At 41.3% G+C, this 19,458-nt stretch overlaps 1 protein-coding gene across 4 annotated transcripts in view; it reads left to right on the top strand.

Moving 5' to 3' along the window:
* STK32A (serine/threonine kinase 32A) overlaps positions 1-19,458 on the top strand; it is a 73,144-nt gene that overhangs the window by 39,139 nt on the left and 14,547 nt on the right. For all 4 annotated transcript variants that reach the window (XM_082213504.1, XM_082213506.1, XM_082213505.1 and 1 more), the window contains exons 6-8: positions 8,935-8,972; positions 13,498-13,587; positions 16,480-16,577. In XM_082213504.1, the coding sequence (XP_082069630.1) occupies positions 8,935-8,972; positions 13,498-13,587; positions 16,480-16,577 (226 nt within the window). The remainder of the gene's footprint in view (positions 1-8,934; positions 8,973-13,497; positions 13,588-16,479; positions 16,578-19,458) is intronic.

Below are 19,458 nucleotides of genomic sequence, written 5' to 3'. Positions count from 1 at the left end.
TAGTTTTCATTTAAAAAACAATTCCACATATAATACCAGTTACAAACAATCAAAAACACTTCTACAGATGAAAACGGTTAAAAATAGTTCAAATACAGATGCAAACTGGGATAGAAATCTTCATTTAAAAAAGATAGATATTCATGTGCACAGAATACCCCCGAAGAGCATAGGTCAAATTGTGTTGACTTTCTTTTAAGGATGTCTCCCGCTCTCCTGCTCTGTGGCACCAGTGGACTTGTTCCCCTGTGGTGTGTGGGGCTACTTTCCCCCCTATACTTCATGCCTTTTTGACATGGACTTGCGCAGTTAGCATTTGTGCTCAGTACATATGTTTATTCAAAAGACACCTGCTCCATTGTAACTTGCATCCTATAGTGTGATATCTTAAGGCAGTTTTCTCTGCCTCTGGATCATGGCTGTTTGAATCTGTAAAGGCGGATAGAATCATCTCCCCTGCATAGCTTGGAAAAGTGAGCAGCAGGGTATAATTTCAAAGAGGTAGAAAAACATCAGTAGCTGGCCTCCTATGGTTGTTCTCCATTTTCATATTAACAGCTGAAATGCTTTGTACAATTGCCAGCGCATCTCCCAATAGGCCTTATTCCCAAGATGCAATTTGGGTGTAAGTTAAAAGTTTCCTGTATTAATTCCACAGTGCTATATCCCTACAGTATATTGTGTGACCCCTGGGTGAGTATATTGAACATTCTGACTTTTTCCTTCCTTTCTAAGTTGCAGTTTATCAACAGTCTTAAATTTATTAAGAGATGAGTGGTGTGAATTTTCCCAGATTCTTCCCCCCCCCCCCAAAGTAATTTATTTCATTTGAGACGGTTGCTGATGACGAATGGGTTGGGTAATAATTTATTTGTTCCCTTTGAATCCTGGTTTATGATTTAAAAAATAGGAACTTGTTTCAATTACTCCTCAGAATGTGGCTATTAAGATATTATAAACTCTTCTCCCCCACTCCCAAACAATTCTGTAAACAGTGTGTCAACGTGTTGGGAACATTTAGCGACTGAAGCGGTTACTTTGGCCAGAAACATGAATTCTAGTGCACAGTGTAATCCCATTTGTTTCAATCAGCTGTCTTTTTGGAGTGGAAATTGTAGCCTTTAGATGTCTGGCTGAAATGCTGAAATGCAAGAGTTAACAGGACGTGGGAGACTACAAGCCTTCCCGAAACCTTGAGACAGTGTGGAAAACAGGTTATATACATGAGATAAATGTAACATGATGCAACAGTTTTGGCCACCTGGAAGGTTTTGCTAGTCTTATAATTAACGCTATTCCCATACGGGGTGACATTAAATTGATAAAGCAGCACCTTACCTGTAGAATGCAACATCTGTACTTAGAACCCTCAAGAGATGTGCAGAAAACTGTTTACTTTGTAGGAACAAAGCTCTGTGGAGACAGCAGCAGTGAGTCAGACCTGTGTTTTTAATATATCAGCCATCAGGTGAAGTGGCAAGAAGATCACTAAACAACTTAGACCTGTCTAATAGAGTCTGACTTGCATGGCCACAACACTTGCCATCACATGGGTACAGAAAGCATCAAACCTCCCCTTTTGTCAGTGAAGATGTTTGCATGGTGTTTTCCGTGCTCTTTGTACTGGGTATTAGATTACAAGGCGCTTGACTAATTCCCATGGCAGGTGCTTGGGAAGCAATGTAATTAGCCCATTAAGATCAGGTAATTTCTTGTAAAGTCAATCAAGTGCATAGAGCAGGCATATCAGTTGCCACTTTGCCTCCAGTTCCCCCCTCCCTAGTTTTGGGATATTAGTGTCTCTCCCCTCCCCCCCCCCATCATAGAGAAGCTAAATTTCAATGACTAGATACTGAAATTCATCAGAAATCCCATGTTTCCTTGGCTATGATTTTTTTGTTTGGAGTGCATTTCTTTGCCTTAAAAAAACCTAGATAAACAAAAAGCATATGTTATAACAACTGAAATATATTTCAGTGCAAGAGCTAAATTATATTTTTAAAAATCATGCTATTACTAGCTGCTGCTAGAAAAGAGGTTGCTAAACAACCCATTGGGGAAGTTCATCCTTTAAACGTTGTTAAGAATTGGATGGTTGGAACAGAGTACGCGGTAATAATGGGAAAATTAAAAGAACAATGGAAGAAGGAGAAGGGAAGTAAACAAATGTACTATTTTATTGGTGGGTATTTTATTGTGTAAAATGTATAACTGAAAATCTCAACAAAATAATAATAATAATAATAATAATAATAATAATAATAATAATAATGAATTAGAATGAAAGATTTAACTTTTTTTTACATAAGCTGTTGATATTCCGTAAAACACAATAAACTGAACTGAATAGATTAAGTTTCTTAGTTTATCTATGCATTCTGAAACAGAAAAGAATTTAAACTGTATTTGCTGGGTTGTTATTTTACTGTTAACACGTTAAAAATTGCACTTAACTCTGCTGTGAAATTTTTGAAAGTTTCCCCAAGGTTACAAATGCGATTCTCTTAACTGTGCTTTGATTTTTACCTTTCGGGAACTCTGCAACGTTTATTTTGTTTTTCTTAAAACATTTTTTTTTTTGCTGTGTACCACTGAGGAGATTGTGCTATACCCCAGAGATGGTTCTGTTTCAATCCTAAATTGATTTCTGGGGAATTTTGATTGTATGTAATGACCACTCCACGCTTAAAACGGGGGGCGCCCTTTGCGTGGACGCGCGCAGCCCCTAGATCTGGAGCGGCTCCAACAGCATAGGCTTGGCTTTGCCTTCCCTCAGGTGGGATACCTGGAGGTCTCTGCCTACCTCAGTCAGTTGTCCAATCCCACCTGGGGGAAGCGTTGCCAAGGAGACCAGGCCAGGTAGGGGAGGGATTACCTGCCCACACAATAGAGGGAGGATCTTACCTGGGAATCCTCACTTGGCTCCAAAAATTTGTTTGTATGTAAAGGCTTCGTACTCCTATGATAGCAATTATGATTGTGCTAAATTTCATTAACTTTTCAATTAGAAACAAAACTCCCACTCAGACTGTATGATTGATTATTTCTGTGGAGCATAAGATCATAAACAGAGTCGGCTGGATCAGGCCAATAACCTGTCTAGGCCAGCAACCTGATTTCACAATGACCTACCAGATGCCTGTAGGAAACCCACCAGCAGGATTCAAGTACAGGACTACTCTCCCCTTCTGTGGTTTCCAGCAACTGATATTCAGAAGCATTGTTGCCTGCAGCTGTGGTGGCAGAGCATAGCAGTTGTGGCTTGATAGCGCTCTCCTCCTTGAATTTCTGTAATCCTATTTGAAAGCCATCTAGGCTGGTCGCTATCTCTGTCTCCTGTGTGAGTGAGTTCCATAGTTTAACTGTATGCTGAGTAAAGAAATACTTTCTTTTCTCTGTCCAGAATCTTGTAACTATGGAAGTGACACTTTTACCTTACTGCTGTGGTGACACTAGGTCTAATCTCCTTCATTAGACTGATGTGAGGGATAAAATCTCTGCTCTTTCCTTTTCTAATGAACAGGAATAAGTATGTTTCACTGTGATGCCGGAGCAGGTACTGTCCATGTGGGAATGGATTTTACAAGCAGTGAAATGTTTTTCAGCAGATAGCACATTGCTCAGAGGAGCAGCTAGCACAGGGATTGCAGCTGTGAATAAGCACCCATCCATTCAGATCCATCCTTTTCAGAAAATGAGGTGCTACACACTATGTGCCCTGACAAATAGGTGCCCACAGCAGTCTTACTAAGGCTAGAACCAAGATGATCAAGGGTCTGGAACTATGGTGTTACCTCCGTTTACGAACTTAATTTGTTCTGGAGGTCCATTCTTAATCCGAAACCATTCTTAACCTGAGGCGCACTTTTGCTAATGGGGCTTCCTGCTGCGCCGCCGGTGTGCGACTTCCTCTTGCATCCCGGGGCAAAGTTTGCTACCCGGAACACCTACTTCCGGGTTAGTGGAGCTCATAATCTGAAGTGTTCGTAAGGAGGACAGTAAGTAACCCAAGGTTCCACTGTACAGTGGTACTTTGGTTTACAACCATAATCTCTTCCGGAGGTCCGGTTGTAAACCAAAACAGGTTGTAACCCAAGGCATACTTTCGCCAATGGGGCCTCCAGAAAAAAATTGGGTTGTAATTTAAAAAAAAGGGGGTTGTAATCCAAAAAAAGGGACAAGCACTTCCGGGTTTGACGTGGCTGTAATCCAAAACGGTTGTAATCCAAAACAGTTGGAAACTAAGGTACCACTGTAGTTAGACTTATCTCATGTCTTGGCCTCATTATCCCCACCTATGCCAGCAGTCTGTGCTGTGAGGCAGGGAACAGGAAATGTTCAGTTGGTGAAATTATGCTGAGACATGGTGTAAGCCGAAATATACAAATCTCAAAGATTGTGGTGAACAGCACTCTGTTCCTCTGGCATCATGTCTGTGACCTCGTGCTGCACCGCCAAACCTCAGCTTGAGGTCAGGGACAATCTCAGCTATGCAGCAGAGCTTTGCTTAGATATAAAATCTGAGCACTTCACAAAGTGGCCAAGCAATACTTTCTTGCATCTGGGAAATTATTTTGCCCCCAGCTGTTTCTCACAATTAAACATTCATGAAAAGTTCCTGGGCTATTCTTCAGGAAAAAAAGAAAGAAATCACAAATGCATCAGAGATGTCAGGCTCTGGAATCCCCCCCCCCCCCAGCTCCGTTTTGGAAACTTTTGCAGTTAGAGAAGTGCTTAGTTATGTGAGGCTAACTATATATAAAAACACGTATTGGGGAAAACATAAGTATTAGGGGAAATATGCATTACAGAAATGTGTGCATAAGGCAGAATTGCACACACAAAAATAATATTTGAAAAACGTTTGCACTAAAATACTGATGAATTTTCATAAAGACTTAAAAGTTTTCTGTAAACTCATGTGGAGAACTAAGTAGAAGACTGGTAAAATGTGAAACTAAAATGGACAGATTTGCCCATCCCTAATAGCAGTGAACATGGTGCAGGCTGGTTGTTGTTTTTTAAGCTTTTTCACATCCTTTCTTTGCTTTTAAATTGCTGTTAGGTTTCTTCTGTGGAAATGGCAGCCTTTTCTAAATTAAGTGATATTACTAAGAGGTACTGGAGACTTGCATCATATTTCTTTCAGCTGATGCAGACTTTTGTTTTGGTTGCTGTGGACTAGAATGACAAACTGGTTGTTGCTTGTTGCTGTCTGTAAGTAGGACAGAGACAGCCAGCTGTTCCTCGTACGTAGATGCTGCGTGAGTGGCTGTCACTGTTTTTATCAGTAGCTCATGGCAAGACTGACAAATACTTTTTATGTGGCCTGGATGATGTTGCTAATGCAACAGCTACAACAAAAGGGTGGGGAATTAACTTCATACAACATGGGCTTGTTCACATGAACGTATGAACATAGCAGCTAATGCAACTGAGTAATTAGGATAACTTTGCTGCTGAGGTACCATTTAGGAATTTGGGCGATTTTTCCTTCAATAGAAAATAGCTATGACAACTGCTCTTAAAATACACTGATTTGGGGTGCAGTGGGGGTGGCAGCAATGTAATCTTGAATGCATCCTCAGATGGGTGGCAGCCTGGGCCAGGGCTGGAACCCCTGGGGTTCTCTCTCCTTGGTCAAATGCTTCTTTCATCAACTCTTTTCATCTGTGAGGAGTCATGTATCATTCAGAAGGCTCCTGTCACACTGTGATTAGACCCCAGCTTCATCCCAAAGGGTAATTCCATCTTTCACAGGGCTCAAGAGAGGTCCTCCTTTCCCCCTACCCAAAGTCCGACAGGGGGAAGGAATGGCACACTGGATGTGTGCAGGGCCATCAGGATCTCCTGCACATCAGAGGCCAGGATGTGCTCCCTCCCATCCAGAGCCAAGAGGCAGAAGGCCTCCCCTTGTGTAGCTCTGTTCTGGCCACGGGAGCGGCAGCATTCAGTCGCTCCTGATCTAGGAAAGCTACCCACCCTTAGAGGAGGGTTCATTCTCCAGGGTCGGCTCTTCCTTCCCAAGAGCCACAGCCAGACGCATAAGTGCTGCTCTTGGAAATGGAAAGATCGGGCAACTCTCCAGGAGTTACAACCATTTTAGCTGTAAACTCAATGCTTTTATGCAGAATTTCACAAGCTTCCCACAAGACACCAGGTGTACTGGGAATCTATTGTTACACTGGCAGGGAAGCCTACAGAAATTATTAAAAGGGAAATACAAAAAGAACCCAAAAGCTATTAAATTGCAGGGTTGACTGGCAGTAAGCACCCATCTTGGCTGGGAGTCCTGGAAGGCCTTTCCCCACCTGGCCGGGGAGGGCAGAGCCTGGACTGACTCCAGCTGCAAAAGCAGAGGTTGTTGAACAGACTCTTGGGCTGGAGAGCTGCTGTTGGTTTTTTGTATCTTTGTTTTAGATCCTGTTATGATTTATGTGGAAATTGTTCAGTGTGGTTATATTTTTTTAATGTTTTGCTTCCTGTTTATGACTACTTTTGTTGTAGTTATGTGGGGTTTTTTCATGTTGTAAGTCACCGTGAGTGTGGTTTGAACTGTGGAAAGGTGGCATACAAATAAAATGATGTCTGTATGTCTATGTTCCCAGCATCATTGGCAGGTGGGATCAGGATCTGCTTCACCAGGTGGTATGTGGGGGGTCCTATGGGGGGCATAATTGGGAATCGCAATCCATCTCATTAGCAGCACCACTGCCTTGGCAGCACTTGGTACCTGAGCTCCTCTGGGTGGCCATTTGACCTTCGCCTTCCACCTTCATGAGTATACAAGCTAGATAAAGGTAAAGGTACCCAGTTGCGGACGACTCTGGGGTTGCACACTCATCTCACTCTATAGGCCGAGGGAGCCGGCGTTTGTCCACAGACAGCTTCCGGGTCATGTGGCCAGCATGACTAAGCTGCTTCTAGCAAAACCAGAGCAGTGCACAGAAACGCCGTTTTACCTTCCCAGTGGAGCGGTACCTATTTATCTAGTTGCACTTGACGTGCTTTTGAACTGCTAGGTGGGCAGGAGCAGGGACCAAGCAACGGGAGCTCTCCCTGTCGCTGGGATTTGAACTGTCGACCTTCTGATCGGCAAGCCCTAGGCTCTGTGGTTTAGACCACAGCGCCACCCACATCCCTTACAAGCTAGATAAACTTTTTTTTAAAAAAGTTACTTCTTGCCAGTGGTGAGATGGGTAGTGACAACCCACATAGGATCATGTTTCTCCCTACAGATAAGGAACTTATCATGGTGAGTACCAACATTCACATATAAAAGAAGATGTAGAAGTCACATCCAGAACGTACATTATGTTGTCATGGAGGTGGCCTAGTCGGAAGTATGTCAGTCGATAAGTTCAAAAAGAACACTGAACTTTTTTTGCCATTACAGTCTTCCTGCAATCGCACCTTACATGATAGAAGCTTTTGTTCATTGTTGTAAAAGTGCTTTCAATGGACTAAGCATGTCCTAAATGTCTTGCCAAGGGTACTTTGCTTTTGGGAAAAAGAGCCTGATGCATTAAGGAAAGCAGCTGAAAAGTCAAAGCCAATAGAAGTTGTGTTTCCTGCTGTGTTTGTTCCAAGTGAAAAATCAGTGAAATTGGGTTCCATATCCTGATGGAGCTCTGTCTGCCTATCTGGGTCATACTTCTAAAACACTGAAAGGAAAAGGATATTTAAAAAATACAAAATTGAAAAGGAAAAGGTGCTCTAGTGTTTACAGTAATCTATAATATATAGAGTGTCTTGGAGTTTATACTTGGGATTACATTAGTTATCCCAGAAGACAATCAGGATGTTCAAGGGAAATGGCAAACCTTATGTTTGGACAGTAACGTTGGGGGAGAAGGAGTATGGTGCGATTATTATGCATTTCATTTGGGATGGTAATACCTAGTTCCTGTTGCCATTTTTTTGGGATAGTCTTCAGATTGGAAGACTCTGTAGAGCAGATTTTGAGAGTGTGTAAGGAGAGGAAGGAGAAGTCCTGTCCCATTAGGGGAACTGCATGGGCACCTTGGATTCAACCAATAATGTTCAATAATGTTGCACCAATATATTCTATTTTAACACTTTTCAAATCTTAATAGCCATGGGAGAAATTCATTGTTGTGCGAAGGTAAATATTCTTTCAGCTCAAGCATTTCAGTTCAACAGAACATTCTCCTCTCTCCTCCCCCTGCACACCATTCTATGGGTTCTTCCAACTCCCCCAGTGCTATATTTGAGAGACATGGGAGAAGCCTTGTTGCACTAGCAGAAATCCTTGTGCATGCTTCTGCTAACAGGACTAATAAATCAATGGCCTCATATGTTTACTGGGCTCTTTGGCATTTCAACCACAAAATGGGGGAGACAACTGCAAGCAGTTCTATTGGTGGTGGTGGGGAGAATCCAAACATGGTCGGTAGTATAATATCTTTATAAGGACTATTTTAAAAAGTAGTGCAATCACTTTCAAGTGTCACAGAACTCTTCATCAAACTTCACACAAAGAAATAAGGGGAAAGGAACGAGAAGGGGGAAATAATGTTGCTCAATAGAGGACATGGCCAGAAGCACTTTCTGCAATGCATTACAGCTGTTGAGGAAGTTGATGGGCAATTAAAAAGTTATTTGTAGACAAATCAAGTTGATTGTGCCCAGAGTGAAAGATCAGAAGTTGTCCCTGTATTACTAAATGGGACATATGGGCTCTTTGTTCATTTTACAGAGTTTTAACTGCAGGTATGATTACAATCAGTGGGTGGCATGTAGCAGAAGGACTTGAGGATCATTCTATAGATTGCTAAGAGTGATTTGGGTGTCCTTCAGTTTTTACGAGGAACGTGATCATGCTGCAGTAAATCCCCCCCCTCCCCGATATAATACTAACTACTACTGGAACCTTCTCTCTCTCTTTCTCTCTCTCTCCATCTTTTATTTTAGGGACATAAAGCCTGATAACATCTTGCTGGATGAACAGGGTAAGAGCCAATTGTTTCTTGCTATAATAGTATCCTCACGCATGCAAACCTGTAGCAAAATACTGTCTCCTAGGTGAGCAGTGCAGGCTTTAGGAAGCCACCATGTCACTATGAGATGGAAAACAGTCTGAGGCAAAAATATATATATCTTACCTTAGCTCTGTGCTTCTGTTGAATTAAGGCATGAATGACAGATGACTCTACAGCAGGCCAGATTAACTATAGGTGTTCTTCATCTGCACCTTGTGGCCCAGCTTTTAACTAGAGTGGTGGTCTCATTCAAAGGTTCCTCTTGCATGCTATACCATTCTTCTTTCATGTGCCAGGAGAGGAGTTTGAAAACATCCACTTTTAGTTTTGAATGAACCACAGTTTACCATTATGTCTGAACATGGGGAAACTATCTCACAAAGGTTAGTTCAAAGTTGCCAGGATCAACTGATGGTTTCAGGATCTGGTTTGTTATTCGTAGTAGGAACCAATCACAGTTTCTCTGAGTGAGAAACTATGATTTATTCAAAATCAAAAGTGGAACCTTTTTATTCCAGTTTTTCTTTGTGTGCGATGGATTCAAGCAGAGGCCAAAGCTCAGTGGTCGAATATATGCTTTGCATTCTAAAGGTCTGGGATTCCATTCCTCATATCCCCAACTAAATGGATCATGCAGCATGTGATGGGAAAGGCCTGTACTTGAGGTTTTAGAGAGCTGCAGCCAGTAAGAGTAGGCAATGCTAACTGGACAAATAATCTGGCCCATTGTGTCACCTTCCTGTCTTTCTAGGGAAGGGGAACAGGGACTCAGTGAATAAGAAGCTCACTGTGGCGTGGAGTCATAAATTTATTTATTTATTGACGGTATTGATATGCTGCCCATACATAACCAAGTTTCTCTGGCTTAGCGCTATGTCTGAACCAGGCTGATAAATTTATCACGAACAACCATCATGTTTTCCTCCGTAGAATAAGGTTTTAATTTTGGATGCTTTTGAAGGAGAACCTGCTGTGGCTCAGTGTTTTAGACGCACCGCAGTGCAACATAGCTGTGCAATCAGAGATAACGGGAAATGTGTTTGGAGAGTACTATAGGTGCATTTGGGATGCTGAGCTGCAGAGCATTTCCTCCTTGCTTGCTCTCCCCCCCCCCCAGGAATGTGCAAAAGTTTTATGCAGCCTGTTTGAAGGCAAGTTTCCTTTTTAAACACTCCCACCCTATGCAGGTTCAATGTAGTTTTGTTCCAGTATGCATGGGATCACTGGGTCATGGATGCATTTTTCACATGAAAACCATTTATGCCAGGGGTGGGGAACCCAGAGTCCTTCAAAGGTTGTTGAATTCAAACTCATATACACCATAGACATCATGGCCAATGGCCAGGGGTGATGGCAGTTGGAGCCCAGCAACATCCATGGTTTAGGTGCTTCTGAAGAGGTTCCTCAAGAGCATCTTCCTTGTCATGCTGCTCTCACACCATTTAAATACAAAGTAAATTCCCTGCTTCGCCTCCACAAGGTGTGGATATTGTGTGAGCTATTCCCTGCTCTTTCCCAGAATAGTCCACTTTGTGGTAGACTGAGGCACTCTGAGAAGGCGAGGAACGGGCAATGTTCTGATAACTTTACATTAAGAAACAATTCAAGAGGAGGAACTCACACTTCCATTGATGTTAATATGTGTCTAAATGCTTTAATTTTTGGAGAATGGACAGATATTACAGTCATAGGCTTGGGCTCAAGGAAGACACTTGAAAAGAACTGCTTCAGAGGCTTTTCAAATTTTGATGCATTTGGGACAGCATCAGAATTCTATTTGGAATTGTCTTTTCTCTATGTGCCCTTGAAATCCATGGCCTTCTATTTCCTCTTTGCAATTTCCCTGTGTGTTTCTCCAACCATGGCAGGAGAGTTGTGTGGTTCCACTCAGGCGTGCAAAGAGCCTCTTACCTAAAGTTCAATTTTGTTCTTGGTTTTCCCCTCAGCCATTGTTTTAGCAGCATCTCTATCTATATTTAGACCGCTAAGATTGTGCTTGTTTTCCAGTGACTTGCTCTCTCCTTGGGAATGGCCGTTCAAACTCAAGCTCAATCTGTTGCACCTTTGCTACATTTATGCCAAACTGTGGGTGCTTCCAGTCTGTCTCTGTTTTTGGGTGGGATTCAGTCACCCCCTGGCAAATTCAGGTTGCATAATTAAGGCTGATTTGGAGCTCTTGTGAAACAAGCCCACTTCTCCAAAATACTGGGGGTTTTTGCAACAAGGAAGGTGATGGGAAAACACACTGGAAAGTGTGAAATGACACTTCCTTTGATGCAACATCGTCTAAAGTCCCCACAAATAAATAGGAATGGATGCTCCATTTTTTAAAAATCATCTAATGTCCCTGCAAGCAAATCAGGCTGAATGTTCATTAAGCAGCTTGTGTGAAAGCACCCTGTGTGACAAAGAGGTTATGTTAAGGCTGACCTCAATGGGCAGGATCAGCTGGGCAGAGGCAGGGGGTTTTTTTTGGTAGAAAAAAAGGTGTCAGTACTCACCACAAAGTTGTTACAGTAAGTTGCTAACATTTGGGGGGAAGGTTCTGGCACTGCATACTCTTGAGTATCCCCAGAAAAAAGGGACTGGGCAGGGGGAGTTCATAGCTTTTCCTTTCACTTGGTGGGGGGGGGGGAATCTTACTTTTGCTTGGTAAACATTTTTTAAAGTCTCATACCATTATACTGAATGTTCACAATTTATGATTGTTGACATTTACATCTGCATGCTGGTAATCCCAGATAAATTTTGTTACTATCTAAATATACATATATACATATATTTTAGTCCAGGTGTAACTGTGCTTCACTGATGAAATATCTCTTAAGTTTTTCACCATTAACAAAATTAGTCAGGGATTGTCAGCATTCGCAAATGAATATCATGTTTTCAAACATTTCTTTAACATGCACAACACCTTGCGTTTTTTTATTCTGTTTTGGTAGTTTAATGTTAACTACATTTTTATTTAGGTTTTTTAAAAGTTTCTTTTAATCAACTCTAGAGTCTAAAACCAAATTGGATGCACAATTATTTATGGTGCTGCTCAGAAAATTACATTCACATCTTATGTGTGGTAGTAACTACACCAAGCGTCTTCTCAAAATACTAAAAGTTAAGTTATTTCTGTGTGAGGTGCTCCCCATAACATGCTTTTTTAATAGTTCAGTTTTACAGTTTACTATTCCAATTACTTCTGCTTTTTAAGAAACTTTGGGTTGTATTTCAAGAATTAACTTCTGACAAACAAGACAGCCAATATGCCATCTCCCTACTTCTTTCCCAAAGAATATCAAAGGTTGAATAAAAATAATGGCATCTATAATTCATTATTTTATTAATGCAATTTCCCGCAGGGAAAGGAGAGCAATAGAGAGGAAATGAAAAGTGATGCAAGGATGGAATATTGCCTTGGCCTTTCACTGCCTCCTCTCTTAAGAGTTCTCTGAGGAGTCATTTGGGGCTTGCCTTTTCTTTTCTCTTTTTCACTCTACAGCCACAAGGAAGGGGGCACCATGGTGTCTGATTCTCTAAGATGGTTCAGGCTATGCATGTGCTGCTTGCCAAATCAGTTGCTGGGGAGGGGGGCGCATGTCAGATGTACTCTGGCATCATAATTCATGGTTTTCTCATACTGCAGGTGACAATAGCCCTTAAAACATTCTCCCTGCCTGCTGAGATTAAGCTTCAAATGCAGCCTTTCTCAACCTTGGGTCCCCAGATGTTGTTGGACTACAACTCACATCATCCTTGAACTGGTTCCTGCTAGCTGGGGGTGATGGGAGTTGTAGTCCAACAACATCCGAGGACCCAAGGTTGAGAAAGACCATTCTAATTTTAAAAAAGGCATCAGCAGTACCAAGTGGGTACATTTGTTCACCCAAAAAACTTCATTGCAGCAGTGTGGCTAGCAGAGGACCATAGCAGAGTGTGATGTCTGGCCATCTTTGAGCAGTTTGCAGTATAGCCACTAGAGGTGTATGCTTGAGGTGATCATGGGAAACATTCCCCTGGAGGAATCACTACTTCTACTGCCACAGTTTATTTATAAATCCCATTTTCACTCTTCCGTTGAGCAAACAGAGTACTCATTTGCTTCAGCTGGGGCGAGATTTTGGCTTTGATTTCTGATCAGCAGTGCCACGGACGTGGACCTCTGAGCCTAGGGATTTACTGTGTTGCTTTTATTATAGCACCTTGCCAGCTCAACAGCCAGGGTACTTTTTATATTTCCTCCCTGGCTGTTCAGTAAGGGAGTTGATAGGTGTTGGCTTGTGCAATCACATTGCACTTTCCTGCCTTGGGGTCTCGGTGTTTAATAGGAAAAGTTGCAGGGAAGAGAGCAAATTCAAAGGACATGGTGCAAATGATTGATACTCTTTGCTGCCTGTTTCCTCGTAATTATATATAGTAAAATGAATAGCCATGCCAGAATGGAATGTTATGTAGATGTGAGATGCTCATGTAAAAAATGGTTTCTTTACCTCTCTCTTAGGACATGTGCATATCACAGACTTCAATATTGCCACCGTGATAACAAAAGACACTCAGGTCACCACTATTGCTGGCACTAAACCATATATGGGTGAGTAGCTAAAAATTAAGGCACAGTTTACTTCTGTTGGTAATACCTCTGTTCTAGGGTTGTGCTCTGAGCATTTTCATTCTAATTCTGTCCAGATATTAAAACAGTTTTGCTTCTTCTTCTTTTTAAGAAGCAAAGGGCCAGCTTAGAAGAGACTCCATCCAGTCTGACACATGGAACCCGCATACTGGTTCCACCTCTTCCAACCCCACCTCATTGCTGCCTGGGTGCCTAAAATCTGAGGAGTGTAGGGCAAAACTGCATGATTGGTTCTTGGGTTTTGTGTGTGAGATGTATGCTGCAGTTGGGTGGGCAGGCCCTATAGAGATGATAAAAGGTGGCCCAGCCCATTGGCTTGACACATGAGACTGGGAGAAGCCTTTGAAATATAAATGGATATACAGAATATTGATGCATCATCCTCGAATAACTGGCAACACTGCTCCCCTTTTTTTTTTGGTTACCAAGAAATATAATGAACTTATTACATACCCTTTGAGAATTTAACAAGTGCTCACTTCCAGGAATTGTCTGTTTAACTTGGCTGCCTGTGGCAGTGGGGTTTGTGTGTTGGTACCCTCCCTTTGATCACTTATTTCATATGGCTGTATTTTTTCCCATGTTTGTTTTAATTTTGAATGTTTGTTTGCTTATTATTACACTTATAGACCACTTTACCTCCAAAGAGCTCAAGGTGGTCACATGGTTTCCCCTCTTGCCTTTTCCCCCCTAACAACGACGTTGCAGGGTAGGTTAGGCTAAGAGACTCTGAGTGGCCCAAAGAACTTTCTGGCTGAGTGGGGATTTGAATCCTGGTCTCCCAGGTCCAAGCTTAAGGAGCCACGGTCTTCCACTTCAGGAGGACAACATTTCTATGGGTCAGACCCCGGAATTAGCATCTCCCCTCCCAGCACTTGAGCAAAAGTTAGGCCACTTCTATTTAACAATATTAAATGATGTTTTGATGGCTATAATGCACGCATCGGCTCAGCAGCTACAAGCATTTTATCTGTGATCAAGGGGGAACAGGAGAGGGACTTTCATGCATATATACTGTATATCGATAGATCGATAGGTATTTGTGCATTTGCAACCCATCTGCGTCAAACAGTCAGCCAAAGTGTGACCTGGAAATTGTGATTCATAAGTGTAAAAACTTGTACAGAACCAGAGAACGTAAGCATGGTGAGTCAGTTCCCCAGTGCTCTGTGCATTTGTGCAGTGACCTTCTGAACCTCAAGAACATGGCAGAATTCTCCCAGCTCATTTTCTTGATGGTAGTTTTGGTTAGGTGACAAAAGTAGAAGGATGTCATGCCGCCTTCATCTTCTCTTTTAGAGGGCAATGAGAACATTCACAGAGGAAGGGGGAAACTTTTGTGCTTATACCTCTCCCCCCCCCATTCTCATTCCAAATATCATTTCTTAAGTATCTCCCCGCTCCCAAAAATACATTGCTTGAAAATACTTTTTTGCCTTCTATATTTGTTTATATATTTGCTGGGGATATTTGTATTCTGCGATTGTTCACAATGGGTCATGATCCAAATACAAATGACAATAAATCATTAAAAAAATTCATAAACCATAAAGTCAGTTTGAAGAGTAAAAGCAGGTGGAAGAAAGTTCAGAGTGGGCTACTCACCCCAAGTCAATTAACTCATTAAATACACTAAAAATGCTTAGGCAGACAGGTGAGTCTTTACTGGCACAGGAATGAATATTCTACACACTTCCAAAGGGAAAGCATTCTCTGTCAGAGCTTGATGGCCACACGCGTCTAAAGTAGTTAGTAAACTGATCATAACAATGGCTGAAAAGTAAATTATGATGGTTGAATAGAATTCTTATCTTGCAGTGAACTTGGTTGCAATTAGTATAAATATGGTCAAAATTCAAAATGCGTTCAGCAAAAATGGCTCTTTGATTAATAGATTATTATGGAGGTATGGAAGGGAAGAAGTATATTGGCAGTGCATGGACATAACCTTTTAGATGGATGTGCACCAAACTTGAGATGCATTTGTTCCTTGCTCTAGAAGGCAAAACCTAAAGAACTCTGGTGTCCTTGTTAGTTGACAGATGTTTAAAGCTGTATCTCTCCGAAAGGCAAAATATTGACTCCTCCTGATAAATAAAGTGTCAGGGCTGAGCCATAAGCAGCTGTAAGAGGGGAATGGGAACAGGGAGCTAATGACTGAGTCAGAGAAACTGACTTAAGGGACCAGGATAGGAATCAGAGCTAAATGTCACCCCAAAACACACCAGAGCCAGGGAGATGATTATTGTCATCATCATGTTTTTTGGTAGGCTACATTTTCATGAGATTATCCCCAAAACAGTTCAAAAAATATCAAATGAACAGTGATAACATTTTGTAAAAAATTAAATTATTTTTTAAAATAAGAACAATTGTCATACTGACATACTGTCAGTATAAGTAAAGCGTCATTTAAAAATAGCCCATACAGTTGTGTATAAAACAATACAAATTTAGTCTGCCTCCTCTTTAGTTTTAAGCTGTTAAATAAGGCTTAACAGCTTAAAACTAAAAAGGAGGCAGACTAAATCCTAATACAGAAATAAAAATAGTTGTTGATGTCCCGTTTTCGCAAGGCATTCCACAAGGCTTAGATACACACATTAGATAGCAGCCTTTCTCTCAGCTCCCATTTCTTTTAGTTCATTTCCCATAGCTCACTGTTGCCCAGGCAAATCAGGAAGCCCTTCTTGACTAGGTGGGCCCAGTAGCCAGCCAGCCAGCCATGGCCCCCAAAGGGTCTGTCCCCATTTGGACATTTGGAATATATGCTCACACCAATGGAAGCAAAGGCAATAATCTTGCTGTAAGATTCCTAACGAAAGCAAATAACAACTTTCTCTTTTTCCCCAGCACCCGAGATGTTCAGTTCTATAAAACCCATTGGCTATTCCTATGCTGTTGACTGGTGGTCATTAGGCATTACAGCCTATGAACTTCTTAGAGGCCGGGTACTGTACTGTTCATTTATATACTTTATTGGCTCTATACATCCATTAACCCATCATTTTCAGGTTGTCCAGCTCTCAAGCTCTGTGTCCATTTTTATGATAGACTCATTAAAATTCCAGAGAGAATCACTGCTGTTTAAAACAAGGAATTATCTTACTGATAAATATGAATTTCTGCTATAGCAGTTGCTAGACAATATACCAAGAGTTCAGCAGGAACAAAATGTAGAAAGATATTTTACAATTGCAGAATGAACCTGCGGTTTGAGGAAGAAATGGACCGCTGTGTGTGAATTAGTAATCAAACACATTTCATGTTCCAGCATGCCTTGTTGCTGGACTGGATGACAACATATTTCCAAAACGTTTTCTGGGAGTCTTTAGAAGTTAGGTCAAACCAGTAGGCAAAATGGGAACTTTATTGCAATGGATACACCTAAAAGCTTTATTTAAAAAAAAGTAAATAAACGTTTGTGAGCAATATGCCGCATTGCTAGCATATAGAATATTAGCATCAATTTTGCGATAAACTATGCGTGAACAGTCCCATTGATCGCAGCCCTGGAGATACATAGGCAAGCGAAGGTGTGGGAGGAGCACATGCTTAGCTGGAGATGTTAAGAGTATTTTTGCTGCAGCCGATCACCTTGCACAACCTACAAGCTGCTCAGCAGAGTGATAGCTGCAGTAAAAGAAAAAAGGCATTTTGCTGCACATGTTCTTCATCTGTGACTACCCAGGATTGCAGCCTTCTGTTGGATTTCAACCTTAATAATAATAATAATAAAACAGGAGAAGGCTTCTGTTTTGTTTTGCTCTTGTTAAATAATTGTATTTATACCAGTCGGATCTTTTGGTAAAGTAAGCAGGGCAGAAATAATTTAAACCTCTGCTTAAAATTGCTTCTTAAAAAAGTCTCATAGTTTTAAATTTTAATTACTTTTAATTTAATTAGTCTTAATTAAGGGTACCTTAGCTTTTTCATCAAAAACAGCTGTTCTGAAGCGTCCAAAATGTTACGTCATTTAAGTCACAACTGCATGTTGGTGGGGAAATGAAGTAGCCAAGTTTAGATATCGTTTCAGTCCCCACTTTGTTTCTGGGGAAAACAAGCAATGCAATCTCATGTTAAAATATTATGTATACACGCAACTGAAGATAGATATATTTTATTTGTGAATGTGCTGCTGGCTGGACAGAATTGTGTATTTGTATTTAGTCGTTTCCACCATCCATTTAGATTTAGTTAAATATATACTGGTAAGCTATGCATATGGTTGCTGCTAATAAAAACCTAAACAGGGATTGAAAAATTAGTTCTTACTACACATGTACTTTGCCTTTTCAGTTGCATGTATTCTTCCACATGCCTGGGAATGTCTCCCAAAGTCAATGCTCCCTAAAGCGGTCTACATTTTTTAGGGTTAGATATTTGCTTCTCACTCTCCTGTTATACATGGGCATTATTCAATAACCACTTGCTAAGGTTGTCAGCAAGAGTGAAAAGCCCTGAATCCAGCGTTGCAGTAACATTCAGGTATTGGTGACCTGAAAAACAGTAATGCGTTTTAAAGCTTGCTTTATTGGATTTCTCCTCTGCCCAAAGGAGTCCTTTGACATAGCAGGAAATTAAAATGTTCATGCCTTGTTACCATACACTACAGGCATGGTGAAGTATTCCTCCATCTTCCCTGTAAAGAAAAAAAAAATACTGTAATGTTGAATCTTATGAACAGAAGTTGCTTATAATAATTCAGAAATGTTCTTGTATCTAAATCTTTCCTGGAACCCTGGCAGATTTCTTGCCCATCATGTATCACTTTTGAAGATCATCTATACTAGTAATGGCTGAATGTTCTGGCAAATGGGACAGAAGTAAAAATCCAGAGGACGAGAGGGTTGTTCCCTACAGTCCTTATGTATCTCCCCATGCCGGGGAGTCTTAACTGAACTGCACAGGAGAGGCAGGCAGGAATGCAGGTTGTACTCCAGCCTGTACCCAGAAATGTGCTAGTTTTACTACCTGCTTTTGCACTTGGATGATTTTTGTCTTCTGATATCGTTTTTAATCTGCTACATTTCTGAGATTTAGATGTGTCTTAGGTAATTTTATTATTTGTGATATTGTTATAGGTTCTTTTTAACATTTTGGTAGTCGCCTTGAGAAGGGCATCCCCTTTCTGTACAGAAAATACTAACCATAACTGTCCAGGAGTCACATATATCCCGACTTCCTGTGCTACTTACGGTGGCTGTGCTGTACGTTAGCTGCCCATGATCTCTATGAGCGTTTGAAACTGCCCTCCATAGTTTAACTCACTATTTCCAGAGGCTATAAGGTCAGCCACGATATAGCAAGCAATGCTGAACTAATTCAGCACTCCGTTTGAATGGGTAGTTCTTTATACGGCAAGAACCTTGACTTTCGTTTTCATGAGATGTTTGGCAAATCATGGTTTGTCGTTGGCTTAGCGCATCATGGTTTGTTAGCACAAAACACAGCATGTTCCTGGGTTATCCCCTTTGTGGTGGGAGGAGCAAAGTGGGAGTCCCCCGGATGTCTCTGTCAGCCTGCACTTCATGCAAGTGTGACTTACCAAACCATCCTTTTATGGCTTAGCATGATATGCAAACACGGTCAATGTCTGTTTCAAAGGAGATAAAAACAAAAGTTTACCTCAATGGCAGTTAAGCTCCGACTCCAGACATAAACAGGATAATGCAGTCTTTAAATGTTTCAGGGGATATGGAAAGAATTTTGTTTTCTGTTTTTTAAAAACAGCAGTAAATTGATTTCCTCTGCACTCAGGCTGTCCTAGTGAAACGCTGGTTGGATGACAGTGCAAAGCCTTGATCCCTTCCCTTACATTTTGCTTTTCAA

The sequence above is a fragment of the Podarcis vaucheri genome, assembly GCF_965113315.1.
Source record: "Podarcis vaucheri genome assembly, chromosome: 2".
In the NCBI taxonomy this organism is placed as follows: domain Eukaryota; kingdom Metazoa; phylum Chordata; class Lepidosauria; order Squamata; family Lacertidae; genus Podarcis; species Podarcis vaucheri.
Note: the sequence above shows the minus strand (reverse complement) of the source record. Positions and strands in the feature narration are given on the sequence as shown.